General features: G+C 39.2%; 1 protein-coding gene across 1 annotated transcript; it reads left to right on the forward strand.

Annotated features, from left to right (window-relative positions):
- The first annotated feature begins 6,445 nt into the window (after positions 1-6,445).
- LOC113543146 (inactive tyrosine-protein kinase PRAG1) lies at positions 6,446-26,102 on the forward strand. The gene is made up of 7 exons (XM_026941203.3): positions 6,446-6,702; positions 16,198-16,554; positions 17,858-18,803; positions 18,925-19,141; positions 22,125-22,252; positions 22,998-23,446; positions 23,828-26,102. The coding sequence occupies exons 2-7, from the start codon at positions 16,318-16,320 to the stop codon at positions 24,887-24,889; spliced, it is 3,039 nt and encodes a 1,012-aa protein (XP_026797004.1). The 5' UTR covers positions 6,446-6,702; positions 16,198-16,317; the 3' UTR covers positions 24,890-26,102.
- Positions 26,103-26,335: the final 233 nt, after the last annotated feature.

Here is a 26,335-nt window from a genome sequence, read left to right on the forward strand (position 1 = left end):
TTTTTGTGAGTTCTTTATTAACTAATGTTAGATGCATTCTTTACGTAGAGTAATGCCATTATTCTTTAGTCCAGCTAAACATAATGTTTGGGAGTCAATTTATGTGTTCACATGTTTATGAAAAGAGTTCACATGAACGGTTCATTCTTTCGATATTCTTTGCTTCAGAAGCCTAAACTTTCTTCACAAGTTGTGATACAACGTTGCTGTTTTCCAGTATGGTGATTCAGAACCCATGGTAGCTGTGTTAGAGATTTATGCTAAGTGTAATTTTAGTCATATGGATTTTCTCACTTATTTATCAACATATATGAGGGAAATGTTGATGTTCCAGATGATTCTGGCTCATTTTCACTCTCACCGTGTCTTTACCTGTCAGTATAAAAGGCTTAAAGTCTGAATGCTAGCTAGTGAAATCATAAGCTTCAGTCATTAGCTAGTTAATGCTCTGTGTCCATGTTTCTTAGCAACAATGGTCTCATGACTTGTGTGTTTTCATGTCAAAAGCATGTTCAAGGTTTTGATTTTGATGCACTAATAACTTATTAATACATAGTGCATGTAAATTTAAGCTTATGACAAAGTATCTTTGCTCCACCAGACCTGTATATAAATATAAGCATCATACATTTATATTCGATATGTACAGAAAGTCCAGCTTATTAAGGATCTGTAAGTTATACAATCAACCGTGAATGACAAGTGTGTGTTTTCGCTTTTCTCATGCTGTAACAGAGGACACACTGTTCACAAAGCCCTCCCTATTACAGTTAAGTCTCTCAAAATATTGCTTAAACACATTAGTTCATAATCAGTGTGATCAGGAGCCTGCTACAGCCTGTTCTAGTGAATGAGAGGTGGTGTGTGTGTGTGGGTGTGGGTGTGTGTTTGGTGTTTTGCACTGAAACTATGAGGCTAATGTAGCTAAAGTCTCAGTGTCTTCTTTAAAAATAAAGATAGCTATAGCTAACTAGCTCCACTAACCATGTAACCACTACATGCTTAAATTAACTTGTATTTTCCACTAGCAACTACATTTCAATACAACATGCACACACATTATGATTTAGTGACCTCAATTTAGCAACTAGTGTCTTCGTTAATTTGTATGCACAATTACCTGTTGGTACACAACACAATAAGCTAAATAATAGGATGTGCTGGATCAAGTGCTATTTTATAAGCTGCCGACTAATAAGGGTGGAAACCTCATTATTTATTCATGAAGTTTAGTAGTCTTTTCAGTGAGTTGAAAGCAGGACAGGCAACTGGAGGAGGGAAATGACTGCTAATCCTTTGCAATCATAACACATCCACATTGTAGGCTAATACACACAAACACACAAGCACACACTACAGCTAATAAGCTAGTTGAGCATAGCTCTACTCAAAAAAAACAACAAAATGTCTGATCACATATTAAGATTTGCAATTTGATTTACTGCAGTGGTGTTTTACAACAAGTGTGAAGGAAGTATCTGAATATCTTAGCACGTGGTTACAGAACAGAGTTTGGGTGACACAGACTTCCATTACTTGCTAGCTACATTAGCATAATAGCAAAGATTTAGCCTCATAACTAAATACGCAAACAACACAAACCGATATACCTGATTAGCTACATTTGGGGGATTTTTTCTTCTTACCAAACTATTTCTTTAACACCAACAGCTGGGAAAGAGCTCTGAAACTGACACCCACCTCTTTCTCACACACACACACACACACACACACACACACACACACACACTGCAGTTTGCCCCCCTTTGCTCTTGAAATCATGTTTCACACCCATAGGCATACAGTTACACACTAAACCTGCTCTCCATGGACATCAATAACCTCAGTGTGTGTGTGCAAAAAGCATCTTATCTTTCTAGAGATTTCCTCCCTTAGTGGCGCCTCAGATATCTGCATGACTGTAAATACCACTGGTAATAGTGTGTGTGTGTATGTGTGTGTATAGAGAGAGAGAGAGGAATTTCAGGATATGTTTTGTCCATCATCTTGCACAAACACAGCAGGACTCTGAACTCTAATCTCTACCTTTTGGTGACATATGTGTGTGTGTGTGTGTGTGTGTGTTTAGGGAGGAGGAGCACACATATGGAGTGCAGTGCACATAATAATATTGTTACAGAAGTTAGGAGAAGTAGTGTGAAATTATTTTGGCTGTGTCCCAAATATTAGTGTTTGTGAAGTGTTCTTGTTAGCATTATATAGTTTCATCATACTATTCATACAATGTCATGTGTATTTATGTAAATTCACATGTGCATGTCATTTCAGATCATAACGTGATGAAATATAAGGTACATGTACATTATATGAAATATTATGTCACATAATGTACATAACATTTTGTTTTACTAGTGTGTGATTTTTCTATAATGGAATCAAATGGAATATCTAGATAATAATAACTGCTTTTGGCGAGACACTCAAAAGTGGAAATTCACAGCATATAGAAGTTGTGTGATTTTACTGGATTTCTATGAGGTTTACACTTCAGTTACACACGTGTGAAAAAAAAAGAGAAAAACCATTATCTCCTCAATATGAGCGAGTGAATCCCTCAAACACTGACAAACCACACAATTCTTTAATATTTTGGAGAGTTTTAAATATTTTTGGATGATTGAATGGTTTGTGTTATTTTATTTCTACCTTCTTTATTAAAGCAATATGCAGTTCATTTTAAACATTGACAGTTTAGTGTCTTTTCACTGCAGTATGCAAAAGACTTAACGGTACACAAACATGTCAAAAAGGAAGCACTGGTACTTATTTTTATTCCACTTCGACCACTGGCTCTAACATTTCCTTTTACTGAGCTTCCCTTTTGAAACTGGATCCTTTTAGAAAAAAAAAGACCTTGAAGTTCCTGTGTGCTGCATTCCTTAGAACATTCAAGCCAAAGATGCTTTATAGTCACAAGTCTGTATATAATAGTCATTCACGAAAGATTCATAATTAGAATATGGAGTGAGTAATATGGACACCAATATGACCGGATATCTAGGGAATAAAATACAAAAAATAGGTTTGGAGATATTCTTGTTCTAACTTTATAGTTTGCCTCCAGGAAAATTATATATTTTTTGCAAATTCGTCCTGCACTAGTCTTATGTTCGTCCAATTAAATGCTCTTTAGAATATATGCCCCACCCCTGGGGCCTGTCTTGCTCTATAGTAGCAGGTCATTAGCAGTAAATATGGTTTTTCTATATGGTGGAATTAGTGCAAGTTGGCAGTTTCGTGACACGTACTTTTACCAACTTGGGGCTGTTCATTGCCCAAATTTTGCTACCTCAGACTGATGGAGAACACGATTCCGTCAGGGTGTCTCCATCAGTAAAAGTAAGTAATATCATTTTATCTACCACTCTGATATGTCAGATGTTTCCCAGTGATGACCCTGCAACTCTCTGTAAGCTCTGCTATAAGTACAGCTGATGGTCAACCTCATCTCAAGTATACAGCATAACTCCAAAAACACACACATCCCGTCATCTAGGATATCATCCTGGTTAAAACAGAAAGTCATGGATGAAGACAGCGGTGAGAAATCTTCCACAGTTGAAAACGTCTCTCATGAAATGTTTCACTGTTCGCCATATTTACTTAGTTCATTAAGCTACTGTGAGGTTTGTTTAGATTCAGCGTGGGTGTGGTGTATCTCAAACACTATTGGCCATTGGCTCTATTGGCTCTATTGGTCTCATGGGGGCCTTAATGTTGTCATTAACGCTGTGAGCACTAATTCCACCCCTCAGTGCCATTTTAACCATTTATAGCTTTACACATGGACTAGAGCAGCAACTCTACTAATACTGATTTACAACCCTGACCACATTCATGTCCCTTATTCTAACACTTCCCCTAAGTCCACTTCCCCTTGAACAAATCTTCTCAGTCATCCCAAGAACAGTTCTGTATCAGCTTGAGTCAAGTGTATTAGATGGGTATTATAGGAGTGCGAGATGAGGGATCATGTTGACATCACTGCAGTACAGTGGCCCATAAGTTCAAAACACATTAGCACCTAACACATCTATCTATCTATCTATCTATCTATCTGTTAATCAGCTTTAACATTATCCCTGACTTTCTCCTGCTTTTATCTTTTTTTCTTAAACACGTGACTCTGCACACTCATCCCTCACTCTGAGAGCAAAGAAAAGGAAAGGTAGACTTACTGAATTATTAACTCCAAAGGTCAAAGGTCAGAGTGCTATGTCAAAAGAACATCTAACAAAGAAAGTGCTGATGAGAAAAAGCAGGTTTTAAGCTCATGAAAGAAAAGTGTATGAACAAAGAAACCAAATTCATTTGTGTGAAGTGTTATATCAGGTTGTCCCTGCAGGATAAACCTGTAAATGTTTTTACATTTTGCAGTGATACGTTTTAAATATGGAAATAAGAAATGGAAGGAAAACTTTTCTCTTTAGCATTCAAATTTCCAGATGACCTCAACATCATCTCTGCAACTTACGTTTAAAATTTAAATAAATCAGTGGGAAAATGAGATTTGAGACTCTGATACTGTAATCCCACTGATTAATGTGAACTAGTTTACATTAGCTAGCAGTTAGCTAACCACCTAAGCTAGCTAATGTTGTTAATATTAGGTAATTAGCAATGAAAAGAGGACATGGAGGGTTTCCATATTTGCATATTTATGTATTTTAATAGATCCAAGTATTTTCATTGAGGCTAATTGTTCAGAGCTCTTTCTGAACATTTTAATAATTTTTTAGGCTATTAAAACATGCTGTAATAAATCATTCAACAAAAACTCTGACCTTAGCATGAAAAGTGTCGTGTTAAAAATTGTTACTAACCATTACAATTAATTAATTTTCCCAGAACAGAACAAAGGTTTTGGATCCAAGCATCCAAAGTCATGCAAATATACTAAAACTTGGCATGTCAGACTGTATGTCATGTGTTTTTTTTCCTGAATGAAGGAACATGCCCAGTCAAAAACACAGAGTGAAATGAGGAGGAGGAGCAGTGCATGCTTTCTCACTGACTTTCCCACGTCTCTGTGTCTCCTGAAGTCTTTATCAGTGGCATCAGACATGCTGAAGCACGTTCTATATTTTCCTTTTTCACAACAGCTTTTGCAGAACCTCCTGGTACTTTCCATATGAATGTATCCCAGTTTTCCAAAAGTGAGTTTCTGCAAATCGGAGTGGTCATGTTTTTCTGAATAAGAAGGCATCGACCAACACATGTCAAACCACACACACACACTTGTCTTATTATCTTTTAAGGACCTTTCACTCATCTTCAGTAACTGCTTTATCCTGGTCAGGGCCACGGTGGATTCAGAGCTTATCCCAGAAACATTGGGCACAAGGTGAGAGACACTAATCCATCACAGGGCACCACGAACACACACATTCACACACAAACACATATTACCACAGTCATTCACACTTAGGGGCAATTTAGCATAGCCAGACCATCCCTGGAGCTGTGAGGCGGCAGCGCTACCCACTGTGCCACCAGGGTGGGGACCTTCCTCTGACATAATTATTAATGCAGCAAATCAGTGCTATGCTATAATATAAATCTAACCTTAACCATAACCTCAGTAACTAACCTTAAGCTCAGTACCCAACCTTAACCTTAACCTCAGTAAGCAAAATGAAGTGTTTTGGCTCTTTTGCTTTTCAAATAAAAGGTTTCCTCGTGGGGACCAGCCAGCTGAAGATTGAAAATTTAAAGACTGGAAAAAGACCAGGTGATTTTTTTTCCCTAATCTTCAACTGTCCAGTTTGGTTGAGCCTGTTGCCCATGATAGCCTCAGATTCTTGTTCTCAGCTGACAGGAGTGGAACTCAGTGTGATCTTCTGCTGTTGTAGCCCATCCACCTCAAGGTTCATGTTTTGTGCATACTGAGATGCTTTTCTGCTCACCACGGTTGTAAAGAGTGATTATTTAAGTTACTATAGTCTCCCTGAGAGCTTGACCAATCTGGCCATTCTCCTCTGACCTCTCTTATCAACAAGGAGTTTCCACACACAGAACTGTCGCTCACTCAAAAACAAATTTTTTGTTTTTCGCACCATTCTGTGTAAACACGAGAGACTGTTGTGTGTGAAATTCCCAGGAGATCAACAGTTTATGAAATACTCAAACCAGCCTATCTGGTACAAACATCCATGCCATGATCAAAGTCACAGAGATCACATTTCTGATGTTTGATGTGAACATTAGCTGAAGACCTGTAGCTGCCTGATTTTTTGCATTACGCTGCTGCCACATGACTGGCTGATTAAATAACTGCATGAATGTGCAGGTGTACAGGTGTTCGTAATAAAGTGGACAGTGTGTGTGTGTGTGTGTGTGTGTGTGTGTGTGTGGAGAAAACAGCAGCTCCAATCTGGCAACATGTCCCCCCTGCGGATTTGTTAACCACACCCCTTTCCCTCTTGGCCCCGCCCCTCTGCTCGCGGTCTCTTCAGTCTGACTGATCCTGCAGTGGCTGTAACACATCAAAGAGGGCTCGCGTGCTTCACATTGTCTCTCCCGCTGCAACCTGTCGCGTGAGGATTTTCAAACACGAAACAGAAAACCGTTAAGGATTTAAACTGTAACGGAAATAAATTAACGTTAAGGATTTAAATTGTAACGGAAATCCGGTGGAGGCTGTGAGTGGTGTGGAGAGACCCCGCGCGCTGTTTAACTGAGGTAAAGCCAGGCTGTTTAATGTCTACCATCAAAATAACACCCCTCAAACCTGTCACGCGCGTTTGCCGTGTTTTTGGTGTTGTTTTGATTTGTTTTGTTTTCCAAACCGGATGTAGTTCTTTGTTTTGTTTTTTTTTAACACCATACAGGGAATATCACGTTAAACCATTAACATTCCTTTGAGTTATGAAGTCCTCTGTGAGAAAAATGTGTTTTTTCTGTTCGAGTTTATAAATTAATTAAAGTTTTTAATGAAATGAAATGGGTCGCTGTTAGAAAATCCTGAAAGCATGTAGAGCACAGAAGGGTGTAGGGGTAATTTCATTCTCACACCCTACTCAGTAAACTTACTCGAGGTGGAGTAGGAAGCTGAAAATCGCATGGCTCCCTGCTGAACATGTGCACTAATGCAGGAAACTCATTCTCAAATGACATCTAGTGCACTGCATATGGCGTAGGAGCCATTATCTCCCACCACATGTAGTAAACTTTTCAGGGAGCTGAATGTCGCCTGGCTGCCTATTGAACATATATTTTTGAACAGATGTAGTGTTCTTGTATACAGTAGGGAGTACCTAATCCCAAATATCATACTTAATATCAACTATAAAGTGCACTACACACATTAAAGAACCCATTTGATAATATCACAAACCTCTGTGAGGTGAAAGAGGAACCTAAACCTTGCTCCATACTACATAAGAGCTTTTACTTCTTCATACCCTGTGTATAGTGCACTATATAAGGTGTAGGAACCATTATTTCCCCAGTGCCAGTGTTTGTACACAGCCTGTGTAGGGAGGGAGCTGACTGCTAAATGGTTCCCCTTTTGTTAATATAGTGCTAAGGATGGAAGTTGGAGACCTTATTTCATGTAGTGCGGTTATCAGGTGTGGGTGAAATGAATGACACTTTCAGAGAAACTGCAGAGGAACTGGACTAAAGCAGAACTCCTGTTCCTGTACGAGTTCCTGTTTCTGCAGGAACCATACCGGTTATTGTCTCTACAGGAAATGATGCAGAAGTGTGTAATGGTGACATCTTTTCCTCTACCCTTTTTCCACTGATATGAAACTGGAGCTGCTCAGGAACCCAGGAAACACTTTTTGAGCACTGCCTTAATTATCATGTGGATTAGCAATTTAGTAGATCTGCTTAACAGAACCAGCTAGCTAGATAATGATAACCAAAATATGTATTTTTAATGACAATATGTGGTTAGCGTTACACAGAGACGAGGTCATGGAAATAGCTAAACATTAAACTGCTACATAGCTAGCTTTATAGTCAGTTAAGTATTAAATAAAATAAAGTAATAAATAAGGTGGTGTGAGTCTGAGAAGCTTTACTGCAGGATATTAACATCACCTAAACTACCGAGATGAACACCAGAAGTTTGATTTTGTGCCAATGGTGTCAGGAGAGACTGCAGTAGATGAGAATTTAGCTTTCTTTTCTTGAACATGGGAACAATTTCTGTAATGCAGAAGTTATGAGTCATTTACTATTTAGACCCATATATTCATAGTTGTATGAATCGGCTGATATGAGTCGGTGACTTAAATCCAAAGACTTGGCATCAGGGAATTAATGCAGGGAAATTCCTCATATTCAGAGTCAGGTTATGCAGCTGCTTGAACTGGTCTTTTGGGCTATTAAAATCACCTGTGTATAGTTCACGTCTCCGAGGTTGCCAGACTTTCACTGAAGAGATGTATCTGAGACGAGGCTCTTCCATAGTGTCTAGACTGTTGCCTTTGAACACAAGCATTTTCCTTTAAGCCTGCCCCAACACCCCCCCCCCTCCCCCCAATGAAATAGCATTTTAAACTAAAAGCTAAAAATGAAAAATAAAAATTACTAATACAACAATATATGAATGAGAAGATGAGAGAACAAATCTAATAGGAGTCTAATATACTGCCACTATAATGCTGCATGAATAGTCCTAGTAGTAATGATTACATTAATCACTGCAGCTATGGTTTAACTGAACAACCTCATTATTCAGCAGCTTATAAAGTTGCATTTGATTCAGCAAATTCTATTATTTTGCATTTTATTAAATTTTTTTTTTTTGGAAATATCATGCTTGTGTACACAACTTAATGAAGCCACAAGAAACTAAATCAGGTCATGAGGCCGTAATACGCACATGGAGCAAAGGCTATTTTATTGTGCTTTAAATTTGCTATTTGATTTGTTGAATTAATAAAATAACCCAAGTTTTTTTTTGGAAATTTGATGCCCTCTCCTGTAATGAAAACATGCCCACAGTTTGAAGGATAAGCTCACCAAGCACACATCTGCTATGCTTACAGCTTGCTTCATAATTTTAACAGTTAAAATTAAAATCAGTGATTGAATAAGCAGTGTCTCTGTTTAAGATGTATCTCCTCTGATGTCCTAGGTATAGGAAAAAACCTTTTAATTGACTTTAAAGTGACAATACTGTTAATTAATTAATTACATCATATTTAATAGTACCATTGCCTCTGGCTTGCTCATTAGGGATAAATTCACACATTTACAATTTACACTTGTACAATTGAGCGTATTTATTTCTGTAAAGCTGCTTTGTGACAATGTCCATTAAAAGTTAAAAGCGCTATACAAATAAAATTGAATTGAATATTTATGTATTTAATATTGGTCTTGAAAGGCGTTCCACAGTATTTTGAACATATTTACATCCCAAAACATAACTTTCAGCATGACCCATTGTGGTTACATCAAACTGTCGGTTCAAGGAGTTCAAGGTCAGAATTGAGACCCACCTTTATTTTAGACAAACTCCACCCCTTATACGTAACTCTCAAGTAACTACTGAATAGCGCTTAAGTCCTTCGTTACACCCGAGGTCTGAATAACAAGAAGCGCGTTTACAGTATTAAACCCTCGCTATACTCACTTAACTATGCATACAGCTGTGTACGCATTATAGGCTCAAAATCTATATAACTGAAAAGATTGGAATCGGTGCTTTACATGAAAATAAAGTCTGTTTTTTTTGTTTTAGATACAGGTCTGTATTGATTTGAATATGCTGTGTTTGAGGTGTAGCGCTGTAGGATGCTGATGTGCAGATGATTGCAGAATAAAGCTGCACTTCATCACTGCATTGTAGAAGTGAAGAGCAGAAGTGTGTTTAGTGAATAAAATAATGAGTGTTGACTAAAATGACAGGTGATTACACATAGATCCTGGCTGTTACTGTGCGCGCGCGCACACACACACACAGCCTTGGTGAGTGGTTAAGTGAAACCCACTCTGACGCTGTAACTCAAGCTGCGTCTTTGTCTCGTCTTGTTGGTTATTGACGTGTTGGACCTGTAGGCCTGGAGTCTTAACGTCAGGATGTTCAGCTGCATTCCTCTCCGTCTCCTGAACAAACACCGTCTCAGCCCTCAGGGACAGATTTCCTTATGAATAGGACTCGCTTTAACAGAATGTTTAATAATGCAGTATCGTAAATAAGGGAAGATATTTTCACTGTGCATGATGCATCTCTGAATATTTTAACAGGAACACATTCAAATGTGGGCTTTTAGCCTGGAGTGGATAATATGACTGAAATATAAACTGTTCTCTATGTTGTTAAAAAATCTCCATGATGCAGATCACAATATTTAAACTGGAAGAACTGGTAAAGCAAAAACCTAATATTATGTTTTAATCAAGCTAAAATACAACCAGTTAAAATGTGATTTTTTCCCCCTGTTATAATGGACACCAAATCAGCTAGATTTCTGCTGTTTCTCAGCTCAAATTGCTAATCGTTAGTTGATAGTAGGCATTTCTGATTTGAATTTTCAGCAGGTTGCCACTGTGTTGCTGCTTTGTGTGTGTGTGTGTGTGTGTGTGTGTGTGTGTGTGTCTGAGTGATTTCTTTTTCTGTGCAGACTGATGTGTACTGACTCGTATGGCGATAAGGTATTGATCTTGTGATATATGAATACAATTATACACTTTTCTGACTATAATATTGATCATCAGGTGTCAGTTCTTTTATAAAAGCATCATTAGTGAATGAGACATGTAACTGGTTGGATACAAAACTCTGTGTACTAGTTACAGTTTCATGCTTAGTCATGGTATATGACTGGTCAGTTACCTCACTACTGACTTTTTCAAAATACAGATCAAAATGCATTTTTGTCTATTACTGTCTGTTTTTTCTACCCAATCACATTCTCTACTCCAATGGTTCTCATCCCTTTTGTGTCTGACTGCGACTCCCCAAAAATTTCACACCCCCTCCCTCTGGACTCGCCCTGAATCACGCTACAGCAGCTCTGTTTCTCAGCACACTGTGCTGAAAACTCTTTAATCGACTGCTGCGGTAAGCATGTTATATTGCTATCTCTGCTGCTCCGAGCATGTTTTCAACTTTCATATATGCTATCATGTATGAAATGATATCAAAAGTTCACAGAAGTACATGGCATTGCTGACCAGAACTAACCAAACAACGCTCGAATTTTTTGGCTCAGCACCGCTGAACACTGCTGTGCTAGTTACATTTTTTTATTTTTTTTTGTCTCAACAGAAACAATGGGCCTCATTTATCAAGGAACGGATCTTTCGTGCGAGCGTTTTGCAAAAGAAATTTGTTGTCCATTAAAATCCTGTAAATTCAGAAAAACGTTCGTATTCTATTCCTGGTCCTGAGTGTGTGTGTGTAAATTTACACATGAGAAGATTAACTCATTTAAACCTCGACTTCAGATCATATAATTTGCATGGATTACTGCACTTTTATATATGGATTATACTGATGAGTTTAAATAGCTTATTTAGCGAACACCCTTATCCAGAGCGACTTATAGAAGTGCTTTGGAGTCTCTATCAAAAACACATCATCATGCTAGTTCACTAGGTCACGGACTAAGAATACCATCAAGAAAATATTGTGAAAGCCAGTTTTTTTTTTTTTTTTTTTTTTTTTTTTAATATTAGTGGCATTAATTTAAGAATATTAAAAAAAATTAAAAATGAGTCAACACAAACCCAAAAATTAAGATACATAAAACTTTTACTGGCTTGTAGTGAGTCAAAATAACTTCCACTTCTACCTTTCAGGCTTTTCTCTGTTCATTTCATTCTCTTAGCTGTCTGTGTGCTTGAATTTTTATGGAGATTTGTGGGCGTCACTACATGTAAATTGAGCTGTGACATACGCTTTGCACATTTCGCGTGATTAATGCACATATGTACAAAGAAAATCAGAAAATCCAACTTTTGTAAGTCTGGTGGAAAATTTTACTTTGGTTTGGCTTATGCAAACATTTACACACACAACTTTACTAAAGATTGATAATATTCAGACACCAAGAACGAAAAGTCGCTCTCAATAGATATCTACTGAAAAATAGCTCTATCTATTGATAAGAACGAAGTTAGGGGATTTTATCATTTTGTTTCCTTTTGATTTGTTATATGTAAAAGCATGTGCAAAGACACTTTTCTACAAAGTATTTGTAATAAATGTCATTTTCACCACTGCTCTGTTTGCTTTTAAATGGTTGATTAATACCCTGATATGGTGAAACCATGACATTTATAGAATACGGTATCATACCGTGAAACTTTCAAACCGGAACACCAGTGGTTTTATTTTCACAAATTGTTTTCATAAAATTGCTTCACTGCTTTGTTTACCGAAAGCTCAGTAAAACTAGATGTTTTGATGTATACAGTCTATCGAGATGACTTAAAGTATTGCAGTATGAGATTCTGGTCTCCCACATCCAGTCTGTATTTATTTAACAACAGTCAATAAACACAGGATTTTCACAACCAAGCTAAAAACTGCTATAATTATCAAGTAACAAGACACTGACACATATAGTGGAGTTCACACACTCATTTGAGTTAACTGGTTTAACTTTACACTGTGTTACTGACTAGTGTGCTCATCACACACACCATCTCCCTGACACAACTGTTTAAAAATTTTATGTCTGGTATATCTGGAGCAAAATGTTTCAATCAGGGACAATTAGTTTCTTGACAAGTATAAGAAGAATCAGAAAAAGACAGCTGTTTCACAGTTTGTGTCCTGAATCCAATCATCATCTCATTGCTTAATTTTATCATATCGCATTACTTCTCTCTGACCCAGTGTGTGACTCACGACTCAAATACAACCTCAAATACAAAATCAGACCTGTGTTCTGTGCTGCTGGAAAAAAAAATAGTACCACAACAGCACAAAGCTTTTCTGTGTTTGTGTAATGCTAAACACTGTATGCTAGATTGTCGTTAATGAGGTCGCTAATGTTTAGCTGAACACTACAGTGTGACAAGATGACTTTCCACAGTAATGAACCCCTACTTCAACTCGTATCCAGTACGTAGTAACTCATAATTTAATGTAGGCTCCTTTCTGTGGCCTCATTTTTAGTCATGGATAATAAACTTTAATAAACTTCAATGTTTTAGTTAGCATTCAATCAATGATCAGTTAATACAGGTGTTAACATTTATCATTAACGTAATCATTAACATGATTGTTAATAAGCAGTACAGATGCAGTTTAAAAACATTTCTTTCCTATAGGAGCATGATTTATTTATTCTTACACCACAGCAATTTGCCGTTATTTCTTCATTAAAAAATGACACGTCATACCCTTTATCCGTTTATAGTTATAATCATACCCTCACCAGCCTCTCTTTTGACTCTCTTTTGAAGTTAATATGACAAAAAAAAAAAAAAAAGTGTAAACTCCTCTGTCCTGAAGACTTTCCCATGTCGGAAGACCTAAAGTTATAGTTTTATCTCTGACTGTTACTCAGTGCTGAGACTGGTGACTTGTTCCATAAATGTTAAATAAACATCTCCTTGCAAAAAATTTCACCATATAAACAATTACACACTTTTTAATTATGTTTATGTGGGGCGTCCCTGTGAATTAGCAGTAGAAATTATAATGTATTAGAACAAGCACATTAATGTAAATCTGTAATTTGCAGTCATACTGTTGTCAGAGTTGCTGTTATCGAAAATTAATCAACACCAAACAAAATCCAGAATTCAGCAGTGCTGTGAGATAAACAGTTGTAATGAACTGAAGCTGAATATAAAGTGTTATCAACGTGTGTCACGTGACAGAAACCCCACTGCGAGCAAGCGATTGAGTTTCTCTGGTTATCGGGTTGCTCTGTGTGTGTGTGTGTGTGTGTGTGTGTGTGTGTAATGGGTGGAGTTGCCTAACAACCTGACTTCCCATGATGAAACTAAAAGCAGGACAAAGGTGAAGATTTGGCCCTTTTTTAGCCTCCTAAAGCACAGGGCTGTGTGGATATGCGTCAGTACAACACGATACCACAATTATAAAACATAAAATAAATTTCATTTCATTGTAAATTTGTCTTTCACCTTAAATGAAGTCACACATGGTGTGTGTCAGTGTAAAAAAAAAAAAAAAAAAAAAAAGTGTAAGTGTTAGTGTTTATTACCCTTTTATTATGAGAGAAACTGGAATAGAGAGGCTGTGTGTGTGTGTGTGTTTGACCTTGTCCGTCACTGTTGTGGTGTGAAACCCACCATGGTGTGAGTCACTAACCCCCTCATATGCATACACACATTCTTAACATTCCTGCTTTCTTCAGTGAGACTCCTCTTGAGTGTTTTATTGGATGTGGAATTGATGATTGTGCTGAATTGTGGTGCTTCAGAGACAAAACCTGCCCCAGCATGAGGACTCTCGTCTTCTGAATGTAAAACACGAGACAGAGCAGAACAATGACACCGAACAGGTTCACCCTGACCAGGCCTGGACCAGGCGGCTGGCGTAAATGGGCTAGCAGGGTTAAGCTCGTTTTCCTCGGCATGGACTAAATTTGGACTAAAATTGTTTCTGCTTGTTTCACCACACAAATACCAGAAATCAAATATTCATGTATCCAAATTTTAGCATAAACAGAGTCAACCTGGAAATACAAGCACACTATTTGGTGGTTAAGATGCATACTCTGAAACTTTTTTCTGGTTTATGATATTATTAACTAGCACACTGGGTGAGCCTAGTTCTGCTGGACCGCCAGCAGCTGCATAGCGTGTCACACAAGTGTCAGAAGATGCTTGTACATCACAGAATGTCCCTGGTATGGGACATTGTATGCTAGCTAGATATCAAGATTGAAATTGCACTGGGGGGAAAAACTCATTGAATTTACTTAATTCAGTTGCATACATCCGTTCCACATGAATGAATTGTGTTATATTAACACAATTTGTTTTCATACATTCAGCATGATTTGATCATGTATTTTAAAAGACCTGAATAAAATTGCTAACCCCAGGTACAAACCCAGGTTGCTGGGGTAGTGAGGCCACGACATTTACCGCTGCATTAATCTACCACACATGCTTTCATTATGTTAGTTTAATACTATAGTTATTTCTTCCCATCAGCGCTAACATCCTCACGAAATTCCATCCATCCGTCCATCGCACCGCTTGTCCTACACAGTGTCGCCAGGTAACCTGAAGCCTGTCCCAGGGGACTCGGGACACCCTGGATGGGGTGCCAACCCCTCGCAGGGAACAATCTCACACACACTTACACACCTATTCACACACTACAGACAATTTGGAAATCAGCCTACAACGCATGTCTTTGTCTCTGGGGAGGAAACTGGAGTTCCCAGAGGAAACCCTCGAAGCACGGGGAGAGCATGCACTGGTCTTTTCAAATATTCTTCAGTTGCAGCCTCTGGAAAGTCAAAGAATTTCATCCACCATGTCGCCCTCCTTTACGGTCGCCATCTAGCTATTTTTAAAAAGCACACGGTGAACTACATTAGCAGCGCATCAGGCACTAACACCAATTCTTACTCTATCCAGTACTTGCTGATACACATCCAGGTGATTCAGGATCATTTATTAATTTTATCCCCAAAATTAATGTCAAAAGATGAAAAACAAAGCAAGGGAGAACTGTTTGAGCTTTTGTGATCGTTATTGTTTTAAAGTGAAATACTGTTTTAAGCGTAAAAATATCATTTTTTATTTATGTATTTGTTTAATTAAATCTTATTAGACTACAGAATAAATTTGGGTTTTATGCTGGTTGTACCTTTTATTTGAGATGCCTATTTTAATTTACATTTGTTTTGGTTTTTAATATTCATTAAAATAATAAATTGTATCTACTTGTTTTGTGATAATAATTTCTATTATTATTACTATTATTTATTTTTATCACACTGGGCTCAGTAGGGTTTTCCTGCATAACAATAACTAGAATAAATGAAAAATGTTGGCAGATGTTGGCACTATTCAGGCTTTAATAGGCTTTGTGCTACTGCTCTGGGTGTTTACAGTGTAAATTCAGTAATGTTAATTATAATAATTTTATAATAAATTTAGTATTATTATTATTATTATTATTATTATTATTATTATTAATAATAATAATAATAATAATAATAATAATAAATTGTAATATATAATTTTTAATTATAATAATTTTTTATTTCTTCTTAGGTGTCTGAGGTCACAGACTTGTACGCATCATGACCAGTCAGCCTTCTCTCTGCTCCATTGGCTTCACCTACCTGTAACCCAGAGCCACGTTCTGCACAGACAGGAAGCGCATTGCGTAAAATGTCAGCGTGCAGTGAGTTTGCAGAGCACGTGTGGAAACCGGGATCCTGTAAGAACTGCTTCCACCCACGTAGTGCCCACGCTAACGTAAAAGGCAGGAAGAGCTTGTGCGGGGACGAAGAGGAGGATGAAGGCACCTCAGCAACCTACATCAAGCCTACTATCGCTGTCAAGCCCACCATGATGAATTTGGACACAACAGAGATGGCAGCGGAGTTTGCCATTAACACACAGCAGGTATTTAAGAGAAAACTCTTACACTTGCTGTGCATGTGCATCAGTCACACTAAAAGTCCATTAAATGTCAAAATGGAACTCTGCTTTCAGTTAATGCTGTATATGTGGATATCAGTGGAATTATATTAAATAATTACTCACTTCTATTAAAAACTCACTTCTGGGTGCGAGGCAAATCCCAATCATAATTACACCCAAACTGACCCCCGTTTTCGTGAATTTCATTTTGAAAATCTAGCAAACAGCTGTGTTAGGGCAGGGCTAATTTCAAGGCCAGAACAACATATACAAAATCTGTAAATGAAAAAGATTGCGAGGTCTAATGTTGCGAATTGTAGGGCAGTGTTGGAGTCGCAATAACGGTTAGATTTTCAGATTGGGTACGGGATTTTAAAAAGGTATTAAGGGGCCGTACAGACTAGACGACAATGCACAGTGGATCCAGATATGAAATGAACAATATGTACTCAAAAATAGATTTTTTATTATTAAGTATTAAGAAATTATCTTTAGTAAGTCATACAGTAAATATAATTTGATTACTGGATGAATAACAAAAAAAATAATTTTTAATAAAACCTCAAAGAGAACTCCATATTTGCAAAATGTATCGGAATTTTAATGGATGTCATATGTTAATGTCTCATGGGGGAGAAGAATGGCAACTTGGGAAAGCCATAAGTTTAGCAATGGAGATTGAGAAGGTGACCATAATTTTTTTTTTTCCCCCAATAAAGACCAACTGAATAAACATAAGTATCTTCCATTTGGCTACTAAGTAAATATACCATAGTTTAGGGCATCATTACAATTGTATATTAAAAAATATAAACAGTATATACATGTTTCATTAAAACTTGAAAACTATATAAAAAAAATTAAAACTTACGTTTTACATCATTCTCAAAAGGACCGATAAAAGTTCCCTTATGTGATACAGACTGGACTTGTCCGAATATATTCTATGCAGTTAGACTGATTTTAAACTTTACACTCTGCACCTTTAACACGGTTAGTTTATATTTGCTAACATCTATTTTTTTTTTTTTTGCCCAAAACTCATTGATTTAGTGATGTATGTCTCTAATTTTCTGCTGAATGATGATAGTATTTAGTGTATAAATATTAGTTTCTTTACTGAACAGATTTTTTTTTTATATTTTGAAAGTGTTGATAATAAGTGCTTTATCATTAATTGTTCATCCTGTTTTAATTCTTGCACACTTTGTAAAAGTCTTTCTTGAAATATAAGACAGTCATTTATTTTTTTGTTTCTTTTATTTGTTCATTCATTTTTATGAAGGCCCATAAGAGCCCAATTGGACTGAAGAATATTGTGGATCTGTCATCTCTCTACATCGACAGTAACGGCTGCAGTAAAGCTCTGAAGGATGTGATGCTGCAGAATGGCATTTCCACTAAGCTGGATTATTCAAGGACTCCTGTGTCTCCTAAAGCCCCGCCTACCACAGGCTGTGTGTTTATCATGCAGGAGGAATGCCGCAATCCCATTGGTCTAAAAGAGAACTTCAGTCCTCAGGTGGCCAAAACACCCAAGTGCACTTACATTACTTCCTGTGATTCACTTTTACATCATCACAAACAGGAAGTGCAGGTCATAACAAACACAGCAACAGGAAATATAAACGGGACTGTTAACAGTGCATCCGCAGAGACACTCAGTGTTCTTTCATCGCCCGCGGCAACCCCGGAATCCCTTAATAATGCCAGTCTGACGGATTTGTTTTCACGTGGCAGCAGTACAGACTCCCTGACTGGCCTGGCCCCGCTCCAGTCAGAGCCCATCTATGCTGAGAGCTCAAAACGGAAGTGCCGTCCTCGCCGAAACGCTGACGTCATCAACGAGGTCAGTGACGATGGGGAAGGTCAAAGGGCGACAATCACTGTCATGGCCGCCCACACAGAGGAGAACAACCGCACCTTTTACCTGAGCAGCCCCGATTCCGCCGTTAGCACTCAGTGGCTCCGTTTCAGCCCCACGACCCCTGATGACCCCTCCAGCCCTGTCTTCAGCTGGCCGTCTTCCCCTGTCGTCATGGGAACGACCGCAGTGTCCACAGACCTGTCCGTGCAGACCGAGCCCAAAGCGAGCCCACCCATTCCTCCCAAAAGAAACTCGCGTTCTCCAAAACTCGGCGCATCTAGTTTATCTCCGCTTCCTGAACTTAACTTCCACATGACTCCACCCCTAAAACTGTCTCAGGGTGATGCCCACTCCTCCTGCCCAGGTAAAAATGCTCATGGGATGCGTGTGTATGAGGGTGTGTGTAGTGCCAATAATGCAGTAAGTTCAGAAATATAGTGTGATTGTAACACAGCACTGATTAGCTTTAAAACTTTTCTCAACAGTTCTGAACAGCTTGTGGAGCTCAGAGCTACGAGCCAAGGAGGAGAAAAGGGAGGAGGAGAAGAATAAAACAGAAAGAGAATGGAAGGACAAGTGTGACTCTACGCCTGGCACCGATGAGAGAAACAACAGTCCCAGTGAGAAACAAGTGGAGATGAAAACTGACAGCAGCAGCAGTGAGCCCAGACCTCCACTTCCTCCACCCAAAAAACACCACCGGTAAGAACCACCTTTAAATAAACACTTTCAGTGTAGCTATTTTATCTGTTATACTCTTCTCCATGTCAGCTGTGATGTTTTCTCTTTGTGAAGCTTGTTTTTTTTTCTGCACTAGAACTTTGATGCTAATGTAGCTAACAAGTAACAGGCTCTTATAGCCTCCAGTTTAGCATGGTGCGGTGTCTCAGTGTCTCAAACAGTCTTACTAATGTGGTTTCTGGCTCTGTATGACACACTGTTATTCATAAACACAAAAAGACAAAGAGAGAAACAGTCTACAGAATTAGATCAGTGCAGCTTAATAAATTCTGAACATCTTTTATTTTGGCATTTGTGGTTACACTTTAAGCACTGAGCTCATCTGAAATGTTGAAACACAGAAAATAAAAGTAAGGAGCATATCTGTGTGACTAGATGAACGAGAAAACGTGAGCTGTTGAGCTCTAATTCCACACTTCTGTGTACTTGTGTATGTTATGTATGTTACCCTTATACCACAGCACTGTTGAATTCTGGATTCTGATTGATCAGAGGGTGTTGATTAATTTTCTCTAACAGCAGCTCTGACAGTAGGTGCAGCTTAAAATCACAGGTTTATATTAATATATTACGATATTGTTTCTATAGTAACGGCACATTCACAGGGACTTGTATGGCAGACACTTCACATGTTTAAAAAAGGTGTGGTATCGTTGATATGGTGAATTTTTCTTTAAGAAGACTTTTATTTAACATTTATGGATGGTGTCTCTAGAGTCAGCACTTTGTAACAGTCAGAGGTAAAGCTGTAACTTTAACACTAATGCTTATTAAACTGTAATATAGCAGCAGAAGCTCCAGCAGCGTCATTAATGTGGTGCTCAATCCTGCCTCACTCCATCTCTTTCTTTTTAGCTGATCACATGATCCTGACTGAGTGTGTACACGATTTTAGGCAGATAATGACACACACACACACACACAGTCTTCTTGTTTGTTTGAACAAATCCTGCCGCCCCCCCCCAATGACACAGACACACACAGACACACACAGACACACACAGACACACACAGACACACACAGACACACACAGACACACACAGACACACACACACAAACACACACACTCACACACTCATTCACACACGCTGAATGAGTCTGTATTAGATCTGAATGAGTTCCTTGTTATTACAGGTTTGTGTAATTGTATTTTTATTCTGTTTAAACAGAATGGAGTTTGTGTGTGTTTGTATGTGTTTGTGTGTCTATATATATGCCTGTCTGTGTGTGTGTTTATTGCAGCAACACAGTGACATCCCCCCACACACCCTGCGTGTGTGCATGTCTGCGTGTGTGTGTGTGTGTATGTGTGTATGCCTGGCTGTGTGTGTTTTCTGCAGCAACACACTGACACCCTCCCTACACACCCTGTGTGTATGCCTGTTGGCACGTGTGTGCGTGTGCGCGCATGTGTTTGCCTGTCTGTGTGTGTTTGCCTGTCTGTGTGTCTCTGTGTGTGTTTTCTGCAGCAACACAGTGTCCCCACCCCACCCCACAGGGGAGTTTGCTGCTAACACAGCAGCACACGCAGTGACACGCTTCGCCACAAGCCTGGCTGCTTTCTCTGTTTTGTGCTCATCATTGTCTGACAGTTAAAACTCCTCGTGCTTTCACAACAAACAGCAGACGCTGATGAGCCTGAGGTGGTGGTTTCATCTTACCCTGAGTTCCCACCACCAACCATTCATCCTCTCACACTGCCTGAACACTCGCTAGTGTTCCTGACTCAGATTTACTGCTGGTCGCCATGGTTTCCTGGTAGCACCTAGCTAGCATGATAGCCACTACATGACTTTCTTTGCTGTGTGGCATAATGTTTTCCACTCAGTAATCTCCATACAAAGCAAATATTCACACACTAATTAAAATGCTTTTTAATTATCAGACAACTTGATGACACTGATTAATTGGCTTTGAGCAGTGGAACGTGTTCTGATTGGCTGTGTGCACTGCAACATGTTCTGATTGGCAGTGAACACTACAATGTGTTCTGATTGGCTGTGTGCACTACAAGGTCTCATCCCAATCCTTAGGACACTATCTAGCTGCCCTAGCTTTGTGACAGTATTGTATGAGTGTGTGAGATTCCATGTGGAACAGAGCTGCAGGATGTGTGTTTGTTTTGTGTTTCCCACTCGTCTTTTATTGTTGTTTGTGTGTGTTAAGAGTGTTTGAGTTCATGTGTAGTGTGTGTTTTAGAAGCTGTTCAGGATTTGGGGCTGAAATATGGAGTCAAAAATACTGATAGAAAAATAGACAGAGATGGGGGAGAGAGAGGGACAGAAAGAGAGAGAGGCCTACAGAGATGGGGAGAGAGACTCCGAGTCAGAGAAAGACAGACAGAGACAAAGACCGAGAAAGAGAAGGAGAGAAAGACAGCAAAAGAGACACACCTTAGGAGTTTTCAAGTGTCGTGGACTGTCTTTAATCTAGATTAACATCATTTCATTACAAAAATCAAGTAATAAGTGGGAGAATGTGTTTAAAAGTATCAGATTACAGTTTTTCGATGAGATATATATATATATATATATATATATATATATATATATATATATATATATATATATATATATATATATATATATATACATACATTATATTACATGTATCGATGATATATATATATATATATATATATATATATATATATCATCAATACATATAATATATATATATATATATGTATGTATGTAATTATATATATATATATATATATATATATATATATATATATATACATACACACATACATTATATTACATGTATCGATGATATATATATATCATTGATACATATAATATATATATGTATGTATGTATGTATGTAATTATCCATGCATGGCCCATCTGTGTCGTGCTTAGTCATTTTTCATGAGTTTTATGTGCGATTATGTAGTAAGCTGTGTATTTAACGTGTGTTTGTGTGTGTGTGTGCATACAGCTCCTGTGTTAAGCTCAGTGTGAGCAGTATGGAATTGGATCAGCGGGGATCAGTGGAGTCACTCCCTCACTCATTGAAGGAAATGAGCACAGCCTCGTCAGATAGCTTGCCGACCCTTTCCGATTCTGGTGAGTGCACTACGTCTACACACCCGAATGCCCTGGATCCGCTAGTGGACTAGCTCTCTAACGCTCTAGCAGACTAGAGAGGGATGGTGAATGAAAAGGGGGGAGATAATGAGAGGATAATAAGAGGAAATAATGGTTTCTATCATTTACCACAGGCATTTATCCCCATGAAACCAGTCATTACACACACACACACGCATGCACGCACAGTCCTCTGTCTCTCACTCTGTTTATCTTTTTCTATTTCTCTGTAATTCTCATTCCCTGTCCTCATTCTGTTTGTTTTTCCTTCCAGTTATTTTTTTGTCTGTGTCTCTCTCTCAGGTGTGTGTAATTCTGTCTCAGGTAATCATCAGTGCTGTCTCACTACGTGTACACAGACAACACACAGACACACGTACACACACCCTGATAAAACACACAGTTTTCATTCCACCTCTTGCTGTGTGAAAGGTGTTACCTAGTTAAACAGTAACACACACACACTCACAGGAGGCAGTCTGTCTGTCTCTCCAGTGCTCGTATAATCTAGCCATCATGTCTCTCTGTTTTTGGCATGACTGACAGACAGAATGATTTTCTGTCTGGAAGTCACATGACTGGTATAATAAACAACTGACCTTTTAACTTTCTGAACTAGGTGTAAAAGTTTATCATTAAAATTAATAAACATTTCCCTCTGTCTTAATTTCTCTCTCTCTCTCTCTCTCTCTCTCTCTCTCTCTCTCTCTCTCTCTCTCTCTAGTTGGTCAGGAGTCGACTCAGCGCTCCTGTCCCGCTCTGTTCCCAAGTCCGAGTCCCTGTCCCCCACCATTACCGGAGAAAAAGCTTCTGAGCCGCACCACCTCCTCTGACACTGAAACAAAGGTCAAAGGTCATGCTGTCACTTCCTGTTCGTCTCCTCAGCTCTCGTATTCATCCTCAGCATCTCTGCAGACACTCCTGAGCAGTGGGGCAAGCCGGGAGAGTGTGTACGCACGGCTGGGTGGACTATACGGCGAGTGCGTACGGCGTTTGGCGCTGAAGTGTGAGGAGCATTTTACACACACACAGAAACACACACGCCGCTTCTTTAATGAGCACGAGTGGAGTCTTTTCAAACTGAGCTGCAGCCGCGCCGTGTGTGTGACCAGGGACACTGCATACTACCCCGCCTCCTGCTCCTCCGACACACACACACCTTACGCTGTCAAGGTCAGTGTGTGCGTGCGTGTGTACAGATTTTGATACATTTCTCGTAGGGGTGTGACGATGCATCTTTATGCAAAATTTCTGATTTATTTAGCTTTATACAGACAAAAATACACATTCAGAAATAAAAAGGAACCTTTTCAGTCACAATTTTTAATTCATAATATTGTTCAAAATATTCTGAGAATTGAATCGAATCATGAAGCCAGTATGGCGAATCAAATTATGATCGGAATGTATCATTACACCCCCAATTTCTTTATAATATGTTGGATCTACGTTGTCAAATAAAATAAATTGAAAATAGTAATATGGATATGGATCTTCTGTTGAGACATTCATCTCTGTAACCATTTGCCTGCTTGTCTTCTGTCCTATATGCAGATCTGTAAAGGCAATAGCCAGGACGTGAAGCGATCTCACCTGTTTGGTCTGTCTGTGCAGCAGTCGATCCCGCCCCACTTTAACCTGCAGCAGGACTGCGGTCACTTCATCGCTTGCGTCCCTTTGAGCATGCTCCCTGGCCCCGAAGAGACTCTAGCCCCGCCTTCTTCCCCACCAGAAACCACCCCCTTGGATCAACAGGAGCGCGTGGTGGTGATCACACGTGACGTGCCGAGTCAGAGTGTGGCAGACTTTGTGAGAGAGTATGAGTCGTTCCATCGCTCTCACCCCGAGGTGTATGAGCGGCGTGTGTGTTTCCTCCTGTTGCAGCTCTGTAACGCTCTCGAGCACCTTAAAACTCACGGTGTCACTCACCGAGACCTCTGCCTTGAAAACCTGCTCCTGGTGCCCCAAAGACGACCTCTGGCCTCGGATCCCACCCCACATGAGTCTTTACCTCGCCTCCTAATTAGCAACTTCTCCAAAGCGAAGCGGCGCTGTGAGACGGATGAGAAGCAGCGAGCTGAGCTAACCCGCATGGCGCCTGAGATCGTCTCTGCGTCTCAGTACCGCAAGGTCGATGAGTTCCAGACAGGTATCCTGATGTACGAAATGCTGCACCTGCCCAATCCTTTCGAGGCCATCCCATCTCTCCGAAACCGTCATTACCGCATTGAGGAGCTTCCATCCATCCCCTCAGTTTCCATCTACTCATCCGGACTGGAGCGTCTCGCCCGTATCCTGCTGCGTCCAGACCCGGACGAGAGGATCCATATTGCAGAGGCTAAGCGTGGCCTGCAGAGTCTGCTGTGGGGGCCGCGCCGAGAGCTCCTCGACCGCGTCACTGCTGACAACAGGAAGGACAAGGACCACGAAACGCTATTGAACTGGCTGGATGTGAAGCGTGCGCTGCTCATGATGAAGTTTGCTGAGCGCTCGCTGGAACCCGAGAAGAACACAGAGCTTGAAGACTGGCTCTGCTGTCAGTATTTCTCAAGCACACACCCACCGTCCCTGCTGCACACCGCCCAGATGATGCACATCATTAAACCCTCACATTGACGAGTGAGTGAGTGAGTGAGTGAGTGAGTGAGTGAGTGAGTGAGTGAGTGAGTGAGTGAGTGAGTGAGTGAGTGAGTGAGTGAGTGAGTGAGTGAGTGAGTGAGTGAGTGAGTGAGTGATGCATTCCAGTATTGTCTGCATTCCTTTCTCCAATCCTGCTGTTTTTAAACAGGTCTTATAGTCATGAAACAGCGAGGCTTATACGTGTCTGCTTTGAACACATTATTTGCAGATGGTGCACTTTGTTTCATAGGTTTCAGCTCTCCTGCTGGGTTTTAAATGCATCTTAAAATCATTCTCACTGCCACAGAGAGACTGCTGTGCTCCTGAGTGTTTGTGCGTGTGTGATTAACACACATGTGCTGAGTCAGCAGAAATGCCACAGTAAAGACAGAGAGGGACTAATAGCTGTGTGTTGATATTAAATCTCTGTATTACTGTTGATGAGACATTTCATGTGCATTTCTATAAATTTCAGCACTGACATTACCTCATATTGTCTAGTGTTACTGTAAGAATCGTTAGTTAATCGCTAAGTTAAGTCTCTGCTGATGGATACATTAGCGCACACTCTCTCTAGAGCTCAATTATAGAGAATGCAGTTATACAATTTTTATTATTAACATTTAACAATGAGATCCTGAACTCCTTATTTGCTGATGACCCTTAAAATGCATATATTAATAGACAAAGTGCACTGATTGGTTGTTAAAGAACACTGAGCACCAATCAGAGTTGAGATTTGCTGTACTGAGTCACACAGTGTGAAAAGCTTTGATTCCTCAAACATGATGTTCATGCCATATCTGATTATATCCAAATAACATTGCAGGGTTAACAACAATAATTCTAAATACGTCTAAAGGCGGTCTTCATACACCATGTTGTCATGTATTCAGACTGTAAAAAAAAAAATGTAAAAATGTATAAAACTTGATTTTCTCCATAAAGAGTCAATGTGAAACTGAAATTTTACCCATTCATAAATGTATACGTAAACTGTGTGAAGCAGGTCTTAATGATGATTCGTCTGATCACTCAAATGCCTGTTTGTCTAAGATTAGCCAGTGTGTATGCTGTTTGTTTTTACAGCCAGAATTCAATGCAAAAATCACTGTAGTTATGCTGTGAGTTAAAAACCATGTGCTGAATATTATCACCTGTAATTAACCTGCTGGAAATTCATCAATAAACTGTAAATATCTTTTCAGAACTGAGAGTTCTTTTATATTTCACAGTAGATTTTAGTGTGTTTCAGTCTCAGGGAATATTTACATTTACATTTATTGGTTTAATAGATGCATTTATGAAGAACAACTTCCAAAACCTGCAAAGAGCTGAAAGATACTGTTCTTGGATTTAGATGATGTGTCTCCATCCAGGAAGTGATGTCAGAAAGGCACCGATATCTTCTATGAGATTCGGGAGGTAAAAGAGTAATAAAGT

Source organism: Pangasianodon hypophthalmus, chromosome 15 (genome assembly GCF_027358585.1).
Source record: "Pangasianodon hypophthalmus isolate fPanHyp1 chromosome 15, fPanHyp1.pri, whole genome shotgun sequence".
NCBI lineage: Eukaryota > Metazoa > Chordata > Actinopteri > Siluriformes > Pangasiidae > Pangasianodon > Pangasianodon hypophthalmus.